This window comes from Caretta caretta, chromosome 4, assembly GCF_965140235.1.
Source record: "Caretta caretta isolate rCarCar2 chromosome 4, rCarCar1.hap1, whole genome shotgun sequence".
In the NCBI taxonomy this organism is placed as follows: domain Eukaryota; kingdom Metazoa; phylum Chordata; order Testudines; family Cheloniidae; genus Caretta; species Caretta caretta.
Window position 1 is genome coordinate 128,628,279 of NC_134209.1, and position 22,536 is coordinate 128,650,814.

A 22,536-nucleotide genomic window follows, 5' to 3' on the forward strand; every position below is an offset into this window, starting at 1 on the left:
TTAATAGATTGGCGGGTGGCAGCAAGCACTGCACAACGAGCTTGGGAGAAAGAGAGGAACTGTTGGCCATGGAGAGTAGGGTAAATGTCTACTCTCACCAGTTTTCAGAGTGGCAGCTGTGTTAGTCTGTATCCTCAAAAAGAAAAGGAGTACTTGTGGCACCTTAGAGACTAACAAATTTGTTTGAGCATAAGCTTTTGTGAGCTACAGCTCACTTCATCAGATACATGCAGTAGAAAATAGAGTGGGGAGATTTTATATACACAGAGAACATGAAACAATGGGTGTTACCATACACACTGTAAGGAGAGTGATCGGGTAAGGTGAGCTATTACCAGCAGGAGAGAAAAAAAACCTTTTGTAGTGATAATCAAGGTGGGCCATTTCCAGCAGTTCACAAGAACGTGTGAGGAACAGTAGTGGGGGGAAATAAACATGGGGAAATAGTTTTACTTTGTGTAATGACACATCCACTCCCAGTCTTTATTCAAGCCTAAGTTAATGGTGTCCAGTTTGCAAATTAATTCCAATTCAGCAGACTATCGTTGGAGTCTGTTTTTGAAGTCTTTTTGTTGAAGAATTGCCACTATTAGGTCTGGGTTAGTGTGGTGTGTGGTTTTGTTGTGTGGTGTGTGGTTGCTGGTGAGTATTTGCCCTCTACACCAACATTCCACACAAAGATGGACTACAAGCCGTCAGGAACAGTATCCCCGATAATGTCACGGCAAACCTGGTGACTGAACTTTGTGACTTTGTCCTCACCCATAACTATTTGACATTTGGGGAAAATGTATACCTTCAAATCAGCGGCACTGCTATGGGTACCCGCATGGCCCTGTAGTATGCCAACATTTTTATGGCTGACTTAGAACAACGCTTCCTAAGCTCTCGTCCCCTAATGCTCCTACTCTACTTGTGCTACATTGATGACATCTTCATCATCTGGACCCATAGAAAAGAAGCCCTTGAGGAATTCCACCATGATTTCAGCAATTTCCATCCCACCATCAACCTCAGCCTGGACCAGTCCACACAAGAGATCCACTTCCTGGACACTACGGTGCTAATAAGTGATGGACCCATAAACACTACCCTATACTGGAAACCTACTGACCACTATGCTTACCTACATGCCTCCAGCTTTCATCCAGACCGCACCACACGATCCATTGTCTACAGCCAAGCTCTATGATACAACTGCATTTGCTCCAACCCCTGAGACAGAGACAAACACCTACAAGATCTCTATCAAGCGTTCTTACAACTACAATACCCACCTGCTGAAGTGAAGAAACAGATTGACAGAGCCAGAAGTGTACCCAGAAGTTACCTACTACAGGACAGGCCCAACAAAGAAAATAACAGAACGCCACTAGCCATCACCTTCAGCCCCCAACTAAAACCTCTCCAAATCATCATCAAGGATCTACAACCTATCCTGAAGGACGACCCATCACTCTCACAGATCTTGGGAGACAGGACCGTCCTTGCTTACAGACAGCCCCGCAACCTGAAGCAAATACTCACCAGCAACACACACCATACAACAGAACCACTAACCCAGGAAACTATCCTGGCAACAAAGCCCGTTGCCAATTGTGCCCACATATCTATTCAGGGGACACCACCATAGGGCCTAATCACAACAGCCACATGATCAGAGGCTCTTTCATCTGCACATCTACAAATGTGATATATGCCATCATGTGCCAGCAATGCCCTTCTGCCATGTACATTAGTCAAACTGGACAGTCTCTACGTAAAAGAATAAATGGACACAAATCAGACGTCAAGAATTATAACATTCAAAAACCAGTCGGAGAACACTTCAACCTCTTTGGTCACTTGATTACAGACCTAAAAGTGGCAATTCTTCAACAAAAAAACTTCAAAAACAGACTCCAACAAGAGACTGCTGAATTGGAATTAATTTGCAAACTGGACACCATTAACTTAGGCTTGAATAAAGACTGGGAGTGGATGTGTCATTACACAAAGTAAAACTATTTCCCCATGTTTATTTCCCCCCACTACTGTTCCTCACACGTTCTTGTGAACTGCTGGAAATGGCCCACCTTGATTATCACTACAAAAGGTTTTTTTTCTCTCCTGCTGGTAATAGCTCACCTTACCCGATCACTCTCCTTACAGTGTGTATGGTAACACCCATTGTTTCATGTTCTCTGTGTATATAAAATCTCCCCACTCTATTTTCTACTGCATGTATCTGATGAAGTGAGCTGTAGCTCACGAAAGTTTATGCTCAGATAAATTTGTTAGTCTCTAAGGTGCCACAAGTACTCCTTTTCTTTTTACTCTGACCAGAAGTGCCACGGGAACCTTAATATGAAGAAAGGCAGCTAGGACCTCAGTTTTTAATGTCACTTTGAAAGAAAGGGATGCACATACATGAAACTGCATGGCACTCCATTTATATACTCAGATGACCAAATCTATATTGAACAATTTGATTACATCAGACATTTTACCCCTTGCACTCCATATACTTTAAATTAGATAGATTTTTACTTATGAGCACTGCAAGTTACATTTTGTGCTGCTTTATGGTTGGCTAAAGCTAATACTCTGCAAAAGATCACATTTTGTAAGGTTAATTTCAAGTCCAAAATCACATGGGAATGAGAATAATTAGATTCATTTAAGAATTCCTCCCTCTGGCAAAGCTGATTGAATTATTTATACATTATCTTTTCATATAATTGTACCTAGAACCATCTAAATGGCTTTTTTGTCTAACTTACAGTAAATTAACAATACATGTTTTTTCTACGTGGACACATCTCCTGCACCTGCAACATTAGTGATTAGTACATTTTTAAATCAGCACAATGAGAAATGAAAACAGAGGGGAATCAAAACATAAAAAGTAAAAGCCTCCCACAGGTACACCTAATTGGCAAACACTCATCAGCTGCAGAAATAAAACCAGTGAGACCATGGACCCAATCCTGCAACCCTTTCCCACACAAGTAATTCCACTGACTCCCGTAGCCGTGCTCTCCAGTGTAAGAACTACTCGTGTGATAAGATCTCTCTGATCTCATTCCCTGTAGGCTATTATCTGGTGCTATATTTCTCAAGTCTCTCTGGTTGAAGGATTTCAGAGTCTGAAAGGGCAGTGAAGATTCCAATGGAACAAACCACTGGACCAGTAGTGTGACCATGATTTTTGGTGCTACCCTCTGCTCACTCATTCCAGTGGTAAAGGACATGAAGAAGTCTGTGCTATTCCAGTATTAAGAAGTATTCTCATGTATAATGGAGCCATTCACTCATGCTAAATGGAGCGGACCAACTACATGGTCCCTACACAAACTGGAAAATAATTCATTCCAAGCAATCTTTACCAAATGACTTATTGTAAAATGTTAACCCTATTACATAGAATACACACCACCACCTGGAACAAGTACTACAAACATACAAGAAATTCGGTGAAATCCTGGCCCCATTGAAGTCAATTAGCTTTACCTTATAAGTATGGAAGTTTATAGTATGTGTTTCTTTGTGGCAGGTAAAGTTAATATTCTGCAAAAGATTACATTTTAATTTCACTCTATTCTTTTTCTTCTGCCCCAGTCAGTTCCCTTTCCCCCTAAACTGTTATCAAAGCATAATGGTGATAAGGCTTAAAGGCCAGCTCCTGCCACTATGGAAAAACACATACAGGGGCCAGGAAACTCCTTGAGGCTCTTTGTAGAGTTTCCTACATTAACCAGGTGAAAGTGGGGAAGGAGTATGGGGTTTTCTCACCTGCTTTCTGGCCTGTGGAGGAAACTGGAAGCCTGGCCCACAAGCCATATATGTCTTGAGGATCTGCCAGTTTCTCAGGGGAGGGAATAAAACAAAGGGCCCAATCCTGCACACATTACTAGGCAGCATCAACAGGACTATTCTCTTTACTAAAAATTAAGACCAATAGTAAGCATTTGCAGGAGTGAGCTCTTTGTTTGCTCCAACCCCACTGTCTGTGCTTAACAAATACAGTTTAAAAATCATAAAGATACTCCTTTGTCAAATTCATTCCACAGTTCTAAAATCAAAGTGAATATTAATGCCTATACTTACACTTGTCTCACCACCACAACAACTTAACGAATGGTATGTGTGTCTATTTGGAGGCAACTACATTACAGAAAAGTCTACATGAATGAGTGATAGATAAAGAGGAAATCCATTAAAAGGATAACTTAATCACATACTACTTAATTGTGCATGGACAGGAGTGATAAGTAAGAAAATCAGGTATTTTGATTAACAATTTTTTTTATTAAACAAATCTGCACTGCACTTCTTATCCTAAGGCCACAGCTATAATAAAACCATCTTAAATTAACTCATTCAAAGGCAAACCCTGTTCTTTGCCAAAAATTAGTTAGGCTTCAGTTATAATTATTCCCAGCCAGGCCCAACCCTTCCAATTTATTTTTTAGAGAGCTAGAGGTTGAATGTTATAACTCTATCCGACATCCCCCATACATGGCCATCCATTACTGCAGCATCATGCCACCTGCTTTTGATACAAAACTTGTTTTAAATTACTCAAAGGATGATCTTAGTCAGGGGCCCAGTGCTAGAATTCTGCACCAGACCTCTCAATCCCCTGATCTACCATATAGATCTCTCTTATCCACTACTTGGCTGTATGGTAGCCATGAAGCAAGTTTTTAGGACAGATTGGAGTTTAAAGTAATGGAGAAGGTAGAGAACCTGCTGATTCTGACAGGGATAGATTAAAAAAAATCACCAAACCAAACTCTTGAGTAAAAACCTTGAATATTAATAAACTGTAATACACACACATAACAAGAGGACAGCCCCTGCCTTGAAGAGTTTACAATCTAGGCATAAGTATTCAGTTAAGGCACTCAAAGCAAAGTGAACATGGTATAAATGCCTCCTCAGGTGGATTGAGGGCCCAGTCCTAAATTTACAGAACAAATTTGAGTTTTGACAATAACTTCAATAGGAGTAGAATTGATACCCTAATCTTTCCTCATAAATTAACCACATAAATTAGCCCCTTTTAATGAGAATGTTGCATAAATATGGGCTACTTATGTACGTGTTTGCAGGATCAAACCCTTTATATAATTCTAGAAATGCAATAGGGCTTATTCCCCTTTTGCACTTTGCAAAAATAAGATTGAACATTTCTTGCAAATGTCTACTAGTATTTGTGAAAGGTTTTGTTTACAAATTTGTTACAATTGTGAGAAGCCAGGTAGTTAAATATCTTTAATAAATTACTTATTTCATTCTTTGGCTGATGCTGTTAACATTTTCATGTTATTTCCATTTAAAAAAAAGAGAGAGAGAACGAACCTTGCCGGATTCTTTCTAAACAGGCAGTAACAAACTATCCATCAGGGTATCTTTCTGCAACTTTATTTAAAAAATCCTTACTCTGGTAACAGCATGAGATACTCTGTTTCAAGCTCAGAATTCTTTTACTCCAGGAATTGACTGCACAGTGGTTACAAAGAACAGGTATGTCTTATAGGATATTTAATTGCACACCCATGGAGCCAAAATGGTCCCAGGGCCATCAATCAGGAGAATTCTTTATTCCTTTTATATTCTTCTTAATTATTGTTTATCCAGTGTTACATAGCCAATTAGTTTGGGCCCCATGTAGCATCTAAAATAGTTTAAAGAAAAATCAGGCTGTATGCAATAAAGGATTTCTAATACTCCTTGCTTAAGGGCTCCATTAAAAAAAATATAGGATTTCATTCTCTCCAAGTTAGAAGTGTTTTTCTTCAATTTAATGCAAAAAAGAAAAGCATGCATCATTTTATTTTGAGTCTGGGCAGATTTGTTGAACCTGTAGGTAATGTTCTGTATGTAGTAACAATTTGCTGCATAAATAAAATACAGTCTAGTGATTAATACATTTTGTTGAAGCTATCATTGTTTGGGGGCTTATTTTAATGTCACAAATAGTACTCTGTAAAGTAAATACAAACTGTTTCATGAAGATGTATGACAAGACCAGGGGGCAATATATAGTGTTGTTCCATCTTTTCTATTTAAAGATCCACTGTTGAATTTATTCTCAGTAACTATTAAATCAGCTAACCAAGACTTCAATTACCTCTGTGGTCCTTCTACCTGCTAGAGAAATGCACAAACTTACAGTAGTTCGAGACCAAGGCTATCCTGCCCATCAGGTCACAAATCTATACTGCCTTGATTTCCACTGGGATTTATTACTGATACAATCAGCTGGGAACTTCTCAGTACAGTAAGAAATTCAAAGGTTCCTTTCCCAACAACTAATGAAAACAAGAATTGGTTTTACTTTCCTGGAATCTCGGATTTCATTCTAAATAGCTGACAAGAGCAGAATAAAAGTGGAGTTTGTATGTATGTTGCTTAGGATGTGGTATGAGGAAAAACACAAATATAGGGCTTTATCTTGCTCCATAATCACCATAATCTGAATAATTAATACAACCATTTTGTCCATGTCCATGACATTCATAGAAAAAACCTGTAAACCTTGGGGATAAAAACCACAGACCAAGATTTTAAAATCTTCAGTGGGAGCTGGGAGGAGCTCAGCACTTTTGAAATACAGGCTACTTATTTAGGTGCCTAAATATGAATTGAGGAGCCAAACTTTAAAATCTTGGCCATATTTGTGAAGCTTCCAATTACCAATACAATAGGGAAATAGTCATTAAAAAAAACAGAATGCAATATGACAGATAGCAGCAAACACTTAATTTAACCTTACAGAACAACAGCCTCAGTTTCTGGGGCATCAGATAAAGAATATACTGACAAGAGACTAGTTCCCAAGGATGAATGATAAAAAGGCTTCTTCCAGAAGTTAAACTGCTTTGCAGCACTTATAGAATTCTCCTGAGTTTCCTTCTGCTTCAGGCCTTATGTCAACAGCCAGATGGATTTGGGAAAGAACTCTCTCCCTATCCAATACACAGTATTGCACAATTGGCTACATGCCCCATGGTGGGGGTTTTCACCTATCTCTGAGGCATAGGCCACAGCCAGAGGCAGGATACTAGATTAGATGCACCAGTGATCTCCTGCAGTATAACTGCTCCTACATATAGATGTTCCTAGGTGACACAGCAGGAAGGATTCATAAATGTTGCTAACCTGCTACATTAACTAGATTTCATGGAAACCAACCGGTAACCTTTTATCAAATGCATTTTGGTCCCTAAACTACTGAATGCATGAAAGTCAGCAATTGTATTGGTAATTTCAACACCTTTTTAAAAACACAGCCTGAATTTCAAAAGGTGCTGACTCCTGCAAGTCCTAATGAAATCAATGTAACCTGTGAATTTGCAGCATCTTTGAAAGTTAAGCCACTTTCTTATTGAAAATTATCCATAAAAAATAAATATAATGCTAAACAAACTCCCAGATCATTTTGGAAAAGCGGCTTTTCATGTGGCCAGGGTAAAGAAATTAGGGCTATGGGGGTACAGGAGACAATAACTGAAGAAGACAGCCCTCAAGTGAGATAAAGATGTTTAGGGAGCTGTTGGTCCATGAACGCAGCATGGCATTCCAATGCAATGCTAAACATCAGCAATGTAGCCACTTATCTTGATCAGCAACAAGACATTTGCTACTTTACTCCATTTAAAGGCTTGCAGTAGTCGCACAGTAACAGTGGGGCAAGTAGAATTCATTTCTTACTGGTACATTGCACTCATGGGAGGGACACGAAAGGGGGCACCAGCTAAAGGAGGGGGACATGACCTCCCCATGGGACCCCCATGTGACTCCTCCATGCCTCCCCCCAGCCTTGGGCCCCCATTCTCTTCCCATCCCCTCCCCATGATCCATCCCGCTATTGGGGGGAGGGCTCATCTCCGGCACAGCAGGAGGACGACATTCTGAACCGCAGGGCTCTCTGGAACCGCAGCGGCTAAAGTAGCAGAACGTGGGGCCATTGGGTGACCACGTCAGCAGCTCCTCCAGTGTGGCTGTACCATGCCCAGCCCTGTCCTCTGGCGGGGCTGCTGTACAGACCTCAGACAGGAGATGCGGCTGCGTGGACAGGCTGGGGGGCGGGACTGGGGGCGGTACAGCTGTGCCGGAGGAGCTGCTGGTCTGGGGTCGCCCAGCGGCCCCATGTTCTGCTCCTCCTGTGTCTTTCCAGTATGGAGTACCAGCTATAAATCTCTTACTGGTACGGTGGACCGGACCAGACCACCATACTTGCACCACTGCATAGAAAACAACATCACAAGTTCCTTCTGCTTGTAGTAGAAACACAAATCCCTGACAATATATCCATTGTTGGCCCAGAAGCAGACAAATAATGAAATATTATTCCCAGCACATCATGACACTCAGCTATTATTTTCCTAGAGCTGTATTGGCTTGCTTTTTCCCAAGATGAATTGTAGTTTTTCTAACATCTCTGCAGTTTCCTTATCTCCCTAGATTCCTTTGTACGATTTCTCTGTCCTGAATGGTTTTCACAACTTCTTCCCATTTTGCATCTTCTGCATGTGGAAGGAATTGAAAGAATACTTGTTCTCACTGGACTTTCAGATGTGGGTTCAATACAGGGTAACTGGGTGAAATTCTATGTCTTGTGTTATACAAAAGGCCAGAACAGATGATCTAATGGTCCCTTCTGGCTTCAAAATCTCTGAGAATGATGAACCTGCTGTACATATGCATAAACTGGGACCTTGAATACCTTTTGCTGTCATATGTGTACGTACAGCTCGAAGGCACTTAGCAAATATTTAAGGAGAAAAAGCCTCTGCCCCAAAGAGGTTGCAGTTTCTACAGAAAATGAGGAAAAGTATGTCTCTCAGTGATTAAGTGAGCCATGATGGCTGGTATTTACTTTCTATTTCCACTTTTTTAAATTTGGCTTGGTTTTTTGTTTTGTTCTTTCTCCCCGAAAACGTACTCACTATCACTATTGGTAGGGGGAAGGGAAGCATCACGGGCTCTAGTAGAAATTACCATTAGAATCTGGAAATCCTCCAACTGACAGCCATGGGCATTGGATCAGGCCCCTCGTCTCTGCTGGTTTCTATTGGCAACTCTTATTTTCATTTGGAGGATCAGTAACCTCAGAAAGCAATAGACCAATAGATGCCTTACACTGTTCCAAAACCTAGTTGTCCAGCTGAATTAATTGAAGATTTTCAACTCAAATTCTACTAAGGGTGCTCCAATTTTGGATGTGTGCCAGACCCTAGGGAATAAGGTGGCTGGTAGGGCCTCAAGTTCTTTACTTCCCAATTATAGCCTTGACTTTTGCCTTGCCGACTGATACTTTCTTATGCTTTGACAGAAAGAGAGTGTATGAGAGAGACATTGTGAGAGAGTGAACGGGAGAAACAGAACAAATAAAAATCAAAATTAAGGCTCAAGATTCAGCCAGCAGCAGCTTTTCTGGCTGAATATCCCATGCTATAGTATGTCTTTAAATGCATGATAGAGTGGCACAGCCTGCCCTTGATTACAGCACTAAAGGAAGCATTAAAAATGGATTTTATGTACTTTCCAACAGCAGATGAGAAATTATTTTTATATAATTATTCCCAAACTAAAAGTATTTGTATGAGATAAATGATCATGTGAGGAAAGCGGGGCTTTATGACAATGCATTTGTCCATGAGAATAGAAATGCACTGCAAATAGTCTGTGCACAGTCATTACATTTGGAGACTTTTATAGAAACAACCTTATCTCATTCCAAGGACACAAATTTGTCAGCACACCGCACCACAAAAATGTCAAGAGAATGCTGTGTATTAGCTTGCATCCAAAGGCATCCAAAAGCACTGCACTGAAGGAAACAAGCCTGGCAGTATTATAAGAGTGGGTATTCCTCAGCCTCGGGGCTCCATTACAGAACAATGTGTATGTATGTGTACTGTGTTAATGAAGTTTTCAGATGCAATTGTACCTACCACAAAGTAGATCATGCATTTGTGTGCAGTGCTATTTGGGGCTAACTATTTTTGTGCTTTTTTTGTATATTTCCAAAGTAAATTAATTCCCACAAGATACAGAGCCTAATGATGTGACGATATGCTTCAAATGCTGGAATACATTAGATTATAAGAAGGGCCTATGGTGATTTGCTAATTAACTTACCCCTTTTGGGACATTAAAGAAGGAATTTTTTTATTAAAACAGGATAACCCTGGACTATATTGACCTGACTGAGAAATGAGTATTTTAGTCAAGATAAGTACATATAGGAACTGGGGCTGTTGTTACCATGGCAATGCCAGGGCAGCCTCTGGAGTGAAATAGCATGCTGCCAGGAAATGAAAGGAGTCCAAGTGCTATGATCTGCATAGTTGTGTGAGCAATCCAAATACATGCTCATAAAGAATATTTAGTATGGTTAGATCATCCAGAGATTGCTACTGAAGTAAAGTAAGCCTTATCAGTGTGCTTCCAGCAGTTCTATTTTCTTGTTCACCATATCCAAAATAATTTATCTAAAGGTTCAAGCTATAGGCAATACTGCTAAGCCATTTCAGACAGAACATTAACAAATGTAGCAATCTCTGCCTCAGTACTTTCTCAGTACAGAATATGTATAATTAAGGATGCAGTCTCTCTCTCTCTCATGCAAACAAACATGTTAAACCTCTTAGCAAAGAAAGAAGAAGATATACTAAATTCCTCTGAGGTATGACTTATTCTGCCCGCACCAAGGTATGATTTGCAAACAGAGAGAAAGGTTTAAGGATGCCTTGCAATTATTTGATGGAAATGTATCAGCCAAACCGCAAAACTTACTCAGAACTTACTTGTCTGCCTTTCACCAAAATGAAAATAATGCTAATGAAAACAATTATATTTTACTTACTTGTCAAAAAATTACTTGTCTCAGGCAAGCATCCAAGTTGAATTTTGCAAGATTGGTTTAAAGTATTTTCCAAAATGAAAACAAGCCTAAGATCTACATTGGCTTATGATTCTATTTTCACAGAAATGAATAATTCTCACTGATTTGTAAAGCTGCTGAAATAATGGCGGCAAACCATTTTATGTTAATTTCAAATAAAATTCTACAAATCAAACCTTCCTACTTTCTTTTTAAAAAACTCATATCAGTGCTATGCTGATAGCCTTGATGGAATACCACTGCTTCTCCTGCTCTTTTATGCAGCCCATAAAGATGTTCAGATGAGTGCAAGTGTCCAGAAACTCTTCTGTTATATTTGTTGTTTGTGTCATTGTCACATCCAGCCTCTTGGGCAAACAGAATGTAGTTCATTATATGTAGCAGAGCTGCATCAGAGGGAAAGAGTAAGACATAGGCCTTGTCTACACTACAAAATTAGGTCGAATTTATAGAAGTTAGTTTTGTAGAAAGCGTTTTTATACAGTCGATTGTGTGTGTCCCCACACAAATGCTCTAAGTGCATGTAGTCAGCGGAGTGCGTCCACAGTACTGAGGCAACCGTCGACTTCCGGAGCATTGCACTGTGGGTAGCTATCCCACAGTTCCTGCAGTCTCTGCCACCCATTTGAATTCTGGGTAGAAATCCCAATGCCTGATGGGGCTAAAACATTGTCGCAGGTGGTTCTGGGTACATATCGTCAGGACCCCCCTTCCCTCCCTCTCTCCTTCCGTGAAAGCAAGGGCAGACAATCGTTTTGCGCCTTTTTTCTTGGGTTACCTGTGCAGACGCCATACCATGGCAAGCACAGAGCCCGCTCAGCTAACGGTCACCGTATGTCTCCTGGGTGCTGGAAGACACAGTACTGCGTTGCTACACAGCAGCAGCTCATTGTCTTTTGGCAGCAGACAGTGCAGTATGACTGGTAGCCATCGTCGATGTAGTCCAGAGTTCTCTTTTAACTGACCTTGATGAGGTCAAGGGCACCTGAGCAAAAATGGGAGTGACTCAGCAAGGTCATTACCCTTTTACCCTTTTAAGTTTCGTCTCATGGCGATTCAGTCCTGCCAGCAGTCCTACTGCACTGTCTTTTAATGAGCAGCCAGGAGATGACGACGGCCAGCAGTCATACTGCACAGTCTGCTGCCAGCAAGATGTATAAAGATAGATGAAGTGGATCAAAACAAGCAATAGACCAGATTTGTTTTGTATTCATTTTCTCCTCCCTTCCTTGCTCCCTCCGTGAAATCAATGGCCTGCTAAACCCAGTTTTGAGCTCTATCCTTGAGGTTTTGAGTTCTATCCTTGAGGGGGCCATTCTGTTTCTCGCAAAGCCACCCCCTTTGTTGATTTTAATTCTCTGTAAGCCATGTTGTCGGTCACCCCTCCCTCCGTCAGAGCAACGGCAAACAATAATTTCGTGTCCTTTTCCCTGGATTGCCCGAGCAGGAGCAGACGCCATAGCACAGCAAGCATGGAGCCCGTTCAGCTCACCACAGCAGTTATGACCATTGTAAACACCTTGCTCATTATCATGCAGTTTATGCAGAACCAGCACCTGAAAAACCAGACGAGGAGGCGACGGAAGCACTGTGATGAGGACATGAACACACTTTTTTCTAAAACCGCGTTCCCCCACAATTTGGAGATCATGGTGTTAATGGGGTATGCTCATGCCGTGGAACGCCGATTCTGGACCTGGGGAAACAAGCACAGAGTGGTGGGACCGCATAGTGTTGCAGGTCTGGGATGATTCCCAGTGGCTCCGAAACTTTCGCATGAGGAAGGGCACTTTCATGGAACATTGTGACTTGCTTTCCCCTGCCCTGAAGTGCAAGAATACCAAGATGAGAGCAGCCCTCACAGTTCACAAGCAAGTGGCAATAGCCCTGTGGAAGCTTGCAATGCCAGACAGCTACCGGTCAATCGGTAATCAATCTGGAGTGGGCAAATCTACTGTGGGGGCTGCTGTGATGCAAGTAGCCAAAGCAATCATTGAGCTGCTGCTATCAAAGGTAGTGACTCTGGGAAATGTGCAGGTCATACTAGATGGCTTTGCTGCAATGGGATTCCCTAACTGTGGTGGGGCTATAGACGGAACACCTATCTTGGAACCGGACCACCAGGGCAGCCAGTACATAAACTGCAAGGGCTACTTTTCAATGGTGCTGCAAGCACTGGTGGATCACAAGGGATGTTTCACCAACATCAACGTGGGATGGCCGGGAAAGGTACATGATGCTCGCGTCTTCAGGAACTCTGGTCTGTTTAAATGGCTGCAGGAAGGGATTTACTTCCCAGACCAGAAAATAACTGTTGGGGATGTTGAAATACCTATAGTTATCCTTGGGGACCCAGCCTACCCCTTAATGCTCATGAAGCCATAAACAGGCATCCTGGGCAGTAGTAAGGAGCTGTTCAACTATAGGCTGAGCAAGTGCAGAATGGTGGCAGAGTGTGCATTTGGATGTTTAAAGGGTCACTGGCACAGTTTACTGACTCGCTCAGACCTCAGCGAAACCAATATTCCCATTGTTATTGCTGCTTGCTGTGTGCTCCACAATCTCTGTGAGAGTAAGGGGGAGACGTTTATGGTGGGGTGGGAGGTTGACGCAAATTGCCTGGCCGCTGAATACATGCAGCCAGACACCAGGGCGGTTAGAAGAGCACAGCAGAAAGCGCTCCACATCAGAGAAGCTTTGAAAACCAGTTTCATGACTGGCCAGGGTACTGTGTGACACTTGGCCAGGGTACTGTGTGACACTTCTGTTTGTTTCTCCTTGATGAAAACCCGCCCCCTTGGTTGCCTCTAGGCCAGGGTACTGTGTGACACTTCTGTTTGTTTCTCCTTGATAAAAACCCACCCCCTTGGTTGCCTCATTTCCTGTAAGCCACCCGCCCTCCCCCCTTTGATCACAGCTTGCTTGCAAAGGAAATAAAGTCACTATCCTTTAAAAAACATGTATTCTTTATTAATTGATTATAAAAATAAGGAGAGAACTCACAAGGTAGCACAGGTGGGGTGTGGAAGGAGGGAAGGAAAAGGCCACTTTAAAACTTGTTGAATGACAGCCTTCTGTTGCTTGGGCGGTCCTCTGGGGTGGAGTGGTTGGGTTCCCGGAGCCTCTCCCCCCGCCGCGTTCTTGGGCGTCTGGGTGAGGAGGCTATAGAACTTGGGGAGGAGGGAGGGTGGTTAAGCAGGGGCTGCAGTGGCAGTCTGTGATCCTGCTGCCGTTTATGAGCCTCCACCAGACACCGGAGCATGTCCGTTTGATCCCGCAATAGCCCCAATGTTGCCTCATTCCTCCTGTGATCTTCCTGCCGCCACCTCTCCTCATGTTGATCAGCCACTTTCCTGTACTCTGCTATTGTGTCCCTCCACACATTCTGCTGAGCTCTGTCAGTGCTGGACGACTGCATGAGCTCAGAGAACATGTCATCGCGCATGCGTTTTTTCCGCCGCCTTATCTGAGAAAGTCTTTGGGACGGAGGAGGGAGGCTTGAAACATTTGCAGCTGCTGGAGGAAAAAAAAGGAAGTGAAGTATTTAAAAAGATACATTTTACAGAACAATGGCTATACTCTTTCACGGTGAACACCACTATTCACATTTACATAGCACATGTGATTTTGGTCGCATTTTGCATCTTATATTGAGTGTCTGCAGCTTTGGTGTTAGAGATCACATATGCAGTGCCAGGCAACAGAATTCAGCTTGCAGGCGGCCATAGTAAGCCATAGTCTTTCGGCTTCTGCAACCTTCATAACAGCAGCGCCCTCCTCTCCCATACCAAGCAAAGCCCGTTGAGTTGGCCATTTAGTGCTGCGGTTTTCCTGTTAACGTGCAGCAGCAGAAACCAAACTAACCCCCTTCCCCCATCCAGTTATCTGGGATGATTGCTTTACTCCTCCCCCAACCACCTGGCTGGTATCAGGGAAGATCCCTGCTAGCCAAACGCGAAGAGCCCAGCGCCAATGCCCCCCCTCCACGTGGCTAACTGCGGGGAGGATTTCTTTTCAGCCACAGGCAAACAGCCCAGTAGGAATGGACACCTCTGAATGTCCCCTTAATTAAATTCCCCTATTTCAACCAGGTTACCATGAACGATATCACTCTCCTGAGGATAACACAGAGAGATAAAGAACAGATGTTGCTTGAATGCCAGCAAACACCGGGACCATACACTGCCAGGCTTTGTCATGCAATGATACCAGATTACTTGCTACTAGCATGGCGTGGTAAAGTGTCCTACCATGGAGGACGGAATAAGGCTGCTCTTCCCAGAAACCTTGTGGAGATGTCACTGGAGGATTTCTGCTCCATCCCCAGACACGCTAACAGACTTTTCCAATTGCAATACTGGCCATGAATGTATCCCAAGTCCTCAGGGCTACTTAATCATTAAAAAACACTTGCTTTTATAACATGTATTATATTTAAAACGGTACACTCACCAGAGGTCCCTTCTCCAGTTTCAATGGGTTGGGAGGGTATTTCAATCAGGGTGATAAAAAGATCCTGGCTGTCGGGGAGAACTGTGTGCTGTGTGCGCTCCCCAAGCTCGTCCTCCTCCTCCTCATCTTCCCCATCTGCAAAGTCATCAGGCATGGCAGAGAGTACCCCATCATCGGAATCCACGGACAGGGGTGGGGAGTGGTGGCAGCCCCCCCTAGAATTGCATGCAGCTGAGTGTAGAAGCAGCATGTCTGGGGCTCTGTCCCAGAGTGTCCGTTTGATTCTTTGGTTTTCTAGTACACTTGTCTGAGCTCCTTAAGTTTCACGCAGCACTGTGTTGCGTCCCTGATGTAGCCTCTGTCCCTCATGGCCTCTGAGATTTTTTGAAATGTTTTGGCATTTCGTCTTTTGGAACGTAGTTCTGATAGCACGGATTCCTCTCCCCATCCAGTGATCAGATCCAGTACCTCCCATTCGGTTCATGCTGGAGCTCTTTTTTGATTCTGGGACTGCATGGTCACCTGTGCTGATGAGCTCACCTGGCCAAACAGGAAATGAGATTCAAAAGTTCCCGGGGCTTTTCCTGTACATTGGTCAGTGCATCCGAGTTCAGAGTGCTGTGCAGAGTGGTCACAATGGTGCACGGTGGGATAGCTCCCAGACGCCAATACCTTCAAATTATGTCCACACTAACCCTAATTCCAAACGGCGATGTTGATTTCGGTGCTAATCCCCTCATTGGGGAGGAGTACAGAAATCGGTTTTAAGAGCCCTTTATATCGAAAAAATGGCTTCGTTGTGTGGATGGGTGCAGGGTTAATTCGGATTTAACACTGCTAAATCCGACATAAACTCGTAGTGTAGACCAGGCCAAAGATGTATCACTGCCAGATCATTTATTAACAAATGCCATTTCAGGCTAATATATATTCAATTCATTAATTTGATGTAATTGGGCCTTGTGTACATCATGTATTTGATGTGCTCAGGCCACCATATTTTGCTTTGTGTTCATTCACGTTCCATCTAGCAAAAAGGTGGGAAACAAACCAATATCTTTAAAATTGTTTGACTTTACTGACTTTAAAAGAGTCTTCTGATGTGCATAGCAGGCGGCATTGAGCCCAGTGGTATTAATTTATAATTTAAACTTTATGCTTGGCAGAATTTCTTCTCTTAATGTGCCTGGTCCTAACTGCATCATGCAACACCTCATGCTTTACCAAGACACAATCCACCTAAAAAACCAGACAGTTTTATATCAGAGATGACTGTTTTCTGCAGAATGGAAAGGCAGGCAGAATGACATCTAGTTATTGGTTCCTTACTCCTTAATGTGCCAGACCGAAATCTCATGGAGACAGGTGCACCTGCACAAATGCATATGCAGGCTGGGTAACTGTATGGACAAAAAATATTCTCTCTACAGACTGCAGATCTAAAACCACCTCTTCCAGTTGTCTTATCCTTCTTTTACCACTATGATGGGGGTCATCTACAGCTAATTCAACTTCATTATGCAACTCCTACCTAAAAGGTACTTCAGAGCAGCCCTGCTCCGAGGCTGAACCAACCAGCTCCCCTTAATGAATATTTCCATCCAACCACTGTCCAGCTGCAGGAGTCAATCCACTATCTGCTGGGACTGTACACTTCAGCTTCTTCCCCTTTCCATTTGCCAGAGTCTCTTCAGTCCCTTTAATCTATTCCCAGCCCAACCACTGCCTAATGTCTCTCACTATCTGTACTCATGCCAGCCTGTCTCCAAGTTGCAAGACCTCTCCCACTGCAACCCATACAAATAACAGTCCCAAGCCATCCTGCCTCCCACATGCAGGAACTTTTCTATACCCCAACTACTTCTTAGAAATGTACTCGGTTCCCCCCACCCCACAAACCGAGTACACCTGGAAACTGGAGGCTCTATCAGGGAATCGTTTCGTGTTGTAAGGATTAAATCAATGGTTCAACTAAAAACTCTAAGAACTTCATCAATTATCTGTAAATATTTTGCTGTGAGGGTTTGTGGATGCATGTAACACAGCTCTCACAGCAGTAAGTGAATACACAGGAATAGCAATGCTAAACTCCTGAATGATGGTATTAAATCTCAAACAGCCTCGCTTTCAAACTGTTCTGTCTCTGAGACATGCAGGAAGTTATGTCATAAGAACAGTCTGTCTTTCAGCTTTTTCTGATCATTCAGGCACCCCCACAAATACACACACACACCCCCTATGGATTTTATGATGTATCTTTGGAGGGCCAAGCATTTTTGAAAACTGAAACCAAGTTGTTTTTTATAATGAGGGCAGCTGTACTGAGATTTAATGATGCTGAAATCTAAAATAAGGTGGTCTCTCTTAGGCAATTCACTTAACATTTCTGCCTCACTTAACCCATCTCTAAAAAGGGAGTAAAATACTTTTTTCCTTTCTCTTAGGCTGTTGTGAGGATGAATTAATATGTATAAAGGATCTGTAGATAAAGCTGTACATACATGTGAAATATTATCCGGGACCATACTCGGACCATGTAAGTTCTGATTATATCACTACTTTCATTGTAACGCTTCTATTTTCAGGGATTTACAGATATCTTGGATTTAGAAATTCACTCGGGGCTGATATTTAGTCTTAACGCTTTTAGCATGGGAAATCGCCTAAAAAAAATCAATCTGGACATATTTAAATATAATTAACATTTAGGTTATTTTAAAAGTTAACCAAGACATTTGTGTTGGAATTCTGTATCCTTTACACCAGACTTGATGTAACACAAAGGATTGCCATTAGCAATGCAGTTAATGTCTTTCCTACATATTTTTGATTATGCAGAGTAACTGTTCTGAATACTCTACATAAGAACACCAACACCGCTATACTGGATCAGACCAGTGCTCCATAACCCTGGATTCTGCCTCTGACAGTGGCCAGAAACAGATACTTCAAAGGAAGGTGGAAAGAAGAAACCACATAACTGGCAATTATGGAATAACCAGGGGTTGGAATAAGGAGGAGCAGAGGACAGCTCTCCTGCAGATGCCTCTCCAGTGGGGGTCCTCACGAAAGAGCCTCCACAGGATTTTAATGGGAAGAGGGCATGCAGCAGGGGACCCAGCTATGCTCTGTGGCAATGTCCTCTGCAGAGCCCCCATTTCCAAATGGAACCCAGGATGGAGTTAATAGAGCTAGGAGTAGCCACACAGGGACACAGCTAATGGCAGTCTAGGTCCTGAAGGAGGCAGGAGGAGAAGGAAACCCCTGATAAGTCCCTGGGATTCAGTACCCCAAACTCTTGTCCCCTTTAGAGGACTATTTCCAGGAAGTTCCTGCTCCTTTGCCCTCTCACAAGTACAGCCATGAGAGGAAGGCAGAGGGGCTAGTGGCAAAGCTCAAATTTTCCCAAACTTGAGGGAAAGATTGGAGGGGTTTGGTGCTGGGCTGGCTTAGGTTTATATCCAGTACTTTCTAGTCACTCCTATTTGTCTGGTAGAAAGTAAGGACCAAATTCATCCATGATGTAACCACACTACCTTCAAAGGGAAACGTTACATGCTCAGCAACTCTGAACAATCAGGCCCCTTTTATTTAAGCGCCTAAATATAGATTTAGATGCCTTATTTTAAGTAACCAAGTCTGGAAATTTTGGCTCAGATCCTCAAAGGTATTTAGGCTTCTACCTTCCACTGAAATGGGCCTCTCTCCCTAGTTCTACTGGGCCTGAGCTAACTCTCATTAAAGCGGTTGTAAATATGTTAACTGATTTTAATGGTATATGAATTAAACCCTTAGTAAACATATAACCATATAATAAAGACACCAGACAATCTGGCACAATTTGACTATCTCTGGATTGATGCATGGAGGCAGAGTTATGTGGGGAAGTATGCACAGAAATTGTCAACACAATGCTAGGCTCCAGGCAGTGCAATCAGTCTCTCATTCTCCCAAGCAATGGAAATTAACCTCCCAACCAGAGAACAATAGAAAAGACTTTAAAAAGAAAATTGAATGAAAAATGTTTGAATAATAGAGAAGCTGTGACAGAAACTGACAGATGCCAGATAATTCCATTGGATTCTATATCCTGGCTTCTGTCATCTAGTGTTACAGCCTTAATGATATTTAACCCTGGTTTTGTATTCAAACACAATTATTGCAGGGGATGGGATGCATGGGTTCCCTATTCTTTTATTGGGGATTTGTAATAACAGACTGCATTATAATTTTGTGATGCAATGCCAACACTTCAGCAAGGGCTTTCCATCAACATTTTCCCTTTTTGCTTGTAATAAACAACATGCAGTAGAGGTGCATGTATTGCATAGAGGAGGGCCGGTGGACAGGGGAATTATTTTTTCCATTTAAACAAAAATGTACTCTCATAATCATAATCAAAGAGGGAGGTGGCAGTGCTTGGAAATCAAATTCAGATGGAGCTGCACTTTGCTTATATTTTTCCTGCAACACACTCTTTGAGTAGGTTGTTTTTTCAGGATACAATTCAGCATGCCTAATCTGAAGAGGGTCTGGGGGATGAAGGCCTAAATGGGAGTTGGAGATATCTTCTCTGGGGGCATTTTATATTGCACCTGCCATTTGGTGCAATCTGGTCCATTCCAAAACAAAAACAAACCAAAAAAATAAGGACCTTCTCTAAAGCACACTGAAGCTAATGGGAGTCTACCCACTGACTTTAGATTAGGCCCCACAGATGATTTAGTATGAAGAGAGAGGGTGTAACTCCATCAAAGAACAAGGAAATCATCCCAAACTTCCCTTTGTTGGTAGAAATGTAACTCCTCATAGAGATCCTCTGCTGACAGATCACTGCCTTCACTTCCAATTCTCACAGACTTATATAAACACCCACAGAAATAGCATTTCACCTGCATTAATAATTTAAAAAATTGTAAAAAATCGCTAATGTAATGCCAATATTTTAAAAAGACTCTAGAGGTGATCCTGGGAATTACAGACTGGTAAGTCGAACGTCAGTACCGGGCAAATTAGTTGAAACAATAGTAAAGAACAAAATTGTCAGACACATAGAAGAACATAAATTGTTGGGCAAAAGTCAACATGGTTTCTGTAAAGGGAGATCATTTCTTATTAATCTATTTGAGTTCTTTGAGGGTGTCAGCAAACATGTGGACAAGGGGGATCCAGTGGACATAGTGTACTTAGATTTCCAGAAAGCCTTTGACAAGGTTCCTCACCAAAAGCTCTTATGTAAATTGTCATGGGATAAAAGGGAAGATCCTTTCATGGATTGAGAACTGATTAAAAGACAGGGATCAAAGGGTAGGAATAAATGGTAAATTCTCAGAATGGCGAGGGGTAACTAGTGGTGTTCCCCAAGGGTCAGTCCTAGGACCAATCCTATTCAACTTACTCATAAATGATCTGGAGAAAGTGAGGTGGCAAAGTTTGCAGACGATACTCAACTGCTCAAGATAGTTAAGACCAAAGCAGACTGTGAAGAACTTCAAAAAGATCTCACAAAACTAAGTGACTGGGCAACAAAATGGCAAATGAAATTTAATGTGGATAAATGTAAAGTAATGCACATTGGAAAAAATAACCCCAACTATACATACAATATGATGGGGGCTAATTTAGCTACAGCTAATCAGGAAAGAGATCTTGGAGTCATCGTGGATAGTTCGCTGAAGACATCCATGCAGTGTGCAGCAGCAGTCAAAAAAGCAAATGGGATGTTAGGAATCATTAAAAAAGGGATAGAGAATAAGACAGAGAATATCTTATTGCCTTACATAAATCCATGGTATGCCCACATCTTGAATACTGCGTACAGATGTGGTCCCCTCATCTCAAAAAAGATATACTGGCACTAGAAAAGGTTCTGAAAAGGGCAACTAAAATGATTAGGGGGTTGGAACGGGTCCCACATGAGGAGAGATTAAAGAGGCTAGGACTTTTCAGCTTGGAAAAGAGGACACTAAGGGAGGATATGATAGAGGTATATAAAAACATGAGTGGTGTGGAGAAAGTGAATAAGGAAAAGTTATTTACTTGTTCCCATAATATAAGAACTAGAGTCCACCAGATTAAATTAATGGGCAGCAGGTTTAAAACAAATAAAAGGAAGTTCTTCTTCACACAGCACACAGTGAACCTGGGGAACTCCTTGGCTGAGGAGGTTGTGAAGGCTAGGACTATAATAGGGTTTAAAACAGAACTGGATAAATTCATGGAGGTTAAGTCCATTCATGGCTATTAGCCAGGATGGGTAAGAAATGGTGTCCCTAGCCTCTGTTTGTCAGAGGGTGGAGATGGATGGCAGGAAAGAGATCACTGATCATTACCTGTTAGGTTCACTCCCTCTGGGGCACCTGGCATTGGCCACTGTCGGTAGACAGGATACTGGGCTGGATGGACCTTTGGTCTGGCCCAGTATGGCCTTTCTTATGTTCTTAATTATAAGAATGCAGTAATGCAGGACAGGCTGACCCAGCATTCTGTCCTGACCTCAAAGTAGTTTGTGCCTCCCCTTAATGGTCCTTTTACACTCCACACAATACAGACACTTTAGTCTGGGCTACATTTCCCTCTCCAGGAAAATGTCAACCTTTCCTCTCTACATCATCTTCCTCCAGGCTGATTTCCCCTTCCCGCTCTGCTGCACTGCAGATGGTGCCCTGTCAGATGGTTAGAATACCCCATAATGCACAGCACTGTGCCAGCACTACAGACAGATGCAGCTGCTGGTGAAAACTGGGAGGAAGGGGTCTGTGACACAGGCAGGCCAGGCATGTCACAGAGAGACCTGGTATGACCATCTCTCATTCAGTGTTTCTCATAGGGGTCAGCATGCAGAAGTAAAGACTGTCCATTCTGAAAACCCTTTTCACCCACTCAGGAGCAACTCAGAATAAAAAGTCTGTGGGAGATGGAGGAATAAGGTAGCCTAGTCAGATGATGAGTGATCATTCATACTGTCAGTAACTAGACACTAATCAACTTGGAGGTTGGTAATTATCTAGCAAAATACCCTGGTGATTTGAACTGGTAACCAACTTTACCGCCTAAAATAACGTAAAATTATGTTTCAGAGGAACAGCCGTGTTAGTCTGTATTCGCAAAAAGAAAAGGAGTACTTGTGGCACCTTAGAGACTAACCAATTTATTTGAGCATGAGCTTTCGTGAGCTACAGCTC

At 42.4% G+C, this 22,536-nt stretch overlaps 2 protein-coding genes across 8 annotated transcripts in view; both read right to left on the reverse strand.

Moving 5' to 3' along the window:
- PPP2R2C (protein phosphatase 2 regulatory subunit Bgamma) overlaps positions 1 to 22,536 on the reverse strand; it is a 303,929-nt gene that overhangs the window by 67,246 nt on the left and 214,147 nt on the right. The window lies entirely within an intron of this gene.
- Positions 13,900 to 17,711, reverse strand: LOC125636191 (uncharacterized). Its single transcript, XM_048848932.2, has 2 exons — positions 15,353 to 17,711; positions 13,900 to 14,416 (listed from the first exon to the last, which is right to left on the reverse strand). Exons 1-2 carry the CDS (start codon positions 15,600 to 15,602, stop codon positions 13,950 to 13,952), a joined length of 717 nt encoding a protein of 238 aa, XP_048704889.2. The 5' UTR covers positions 15,603 to 17,711; the 3' UTR covers positions 13,900 to 13,949.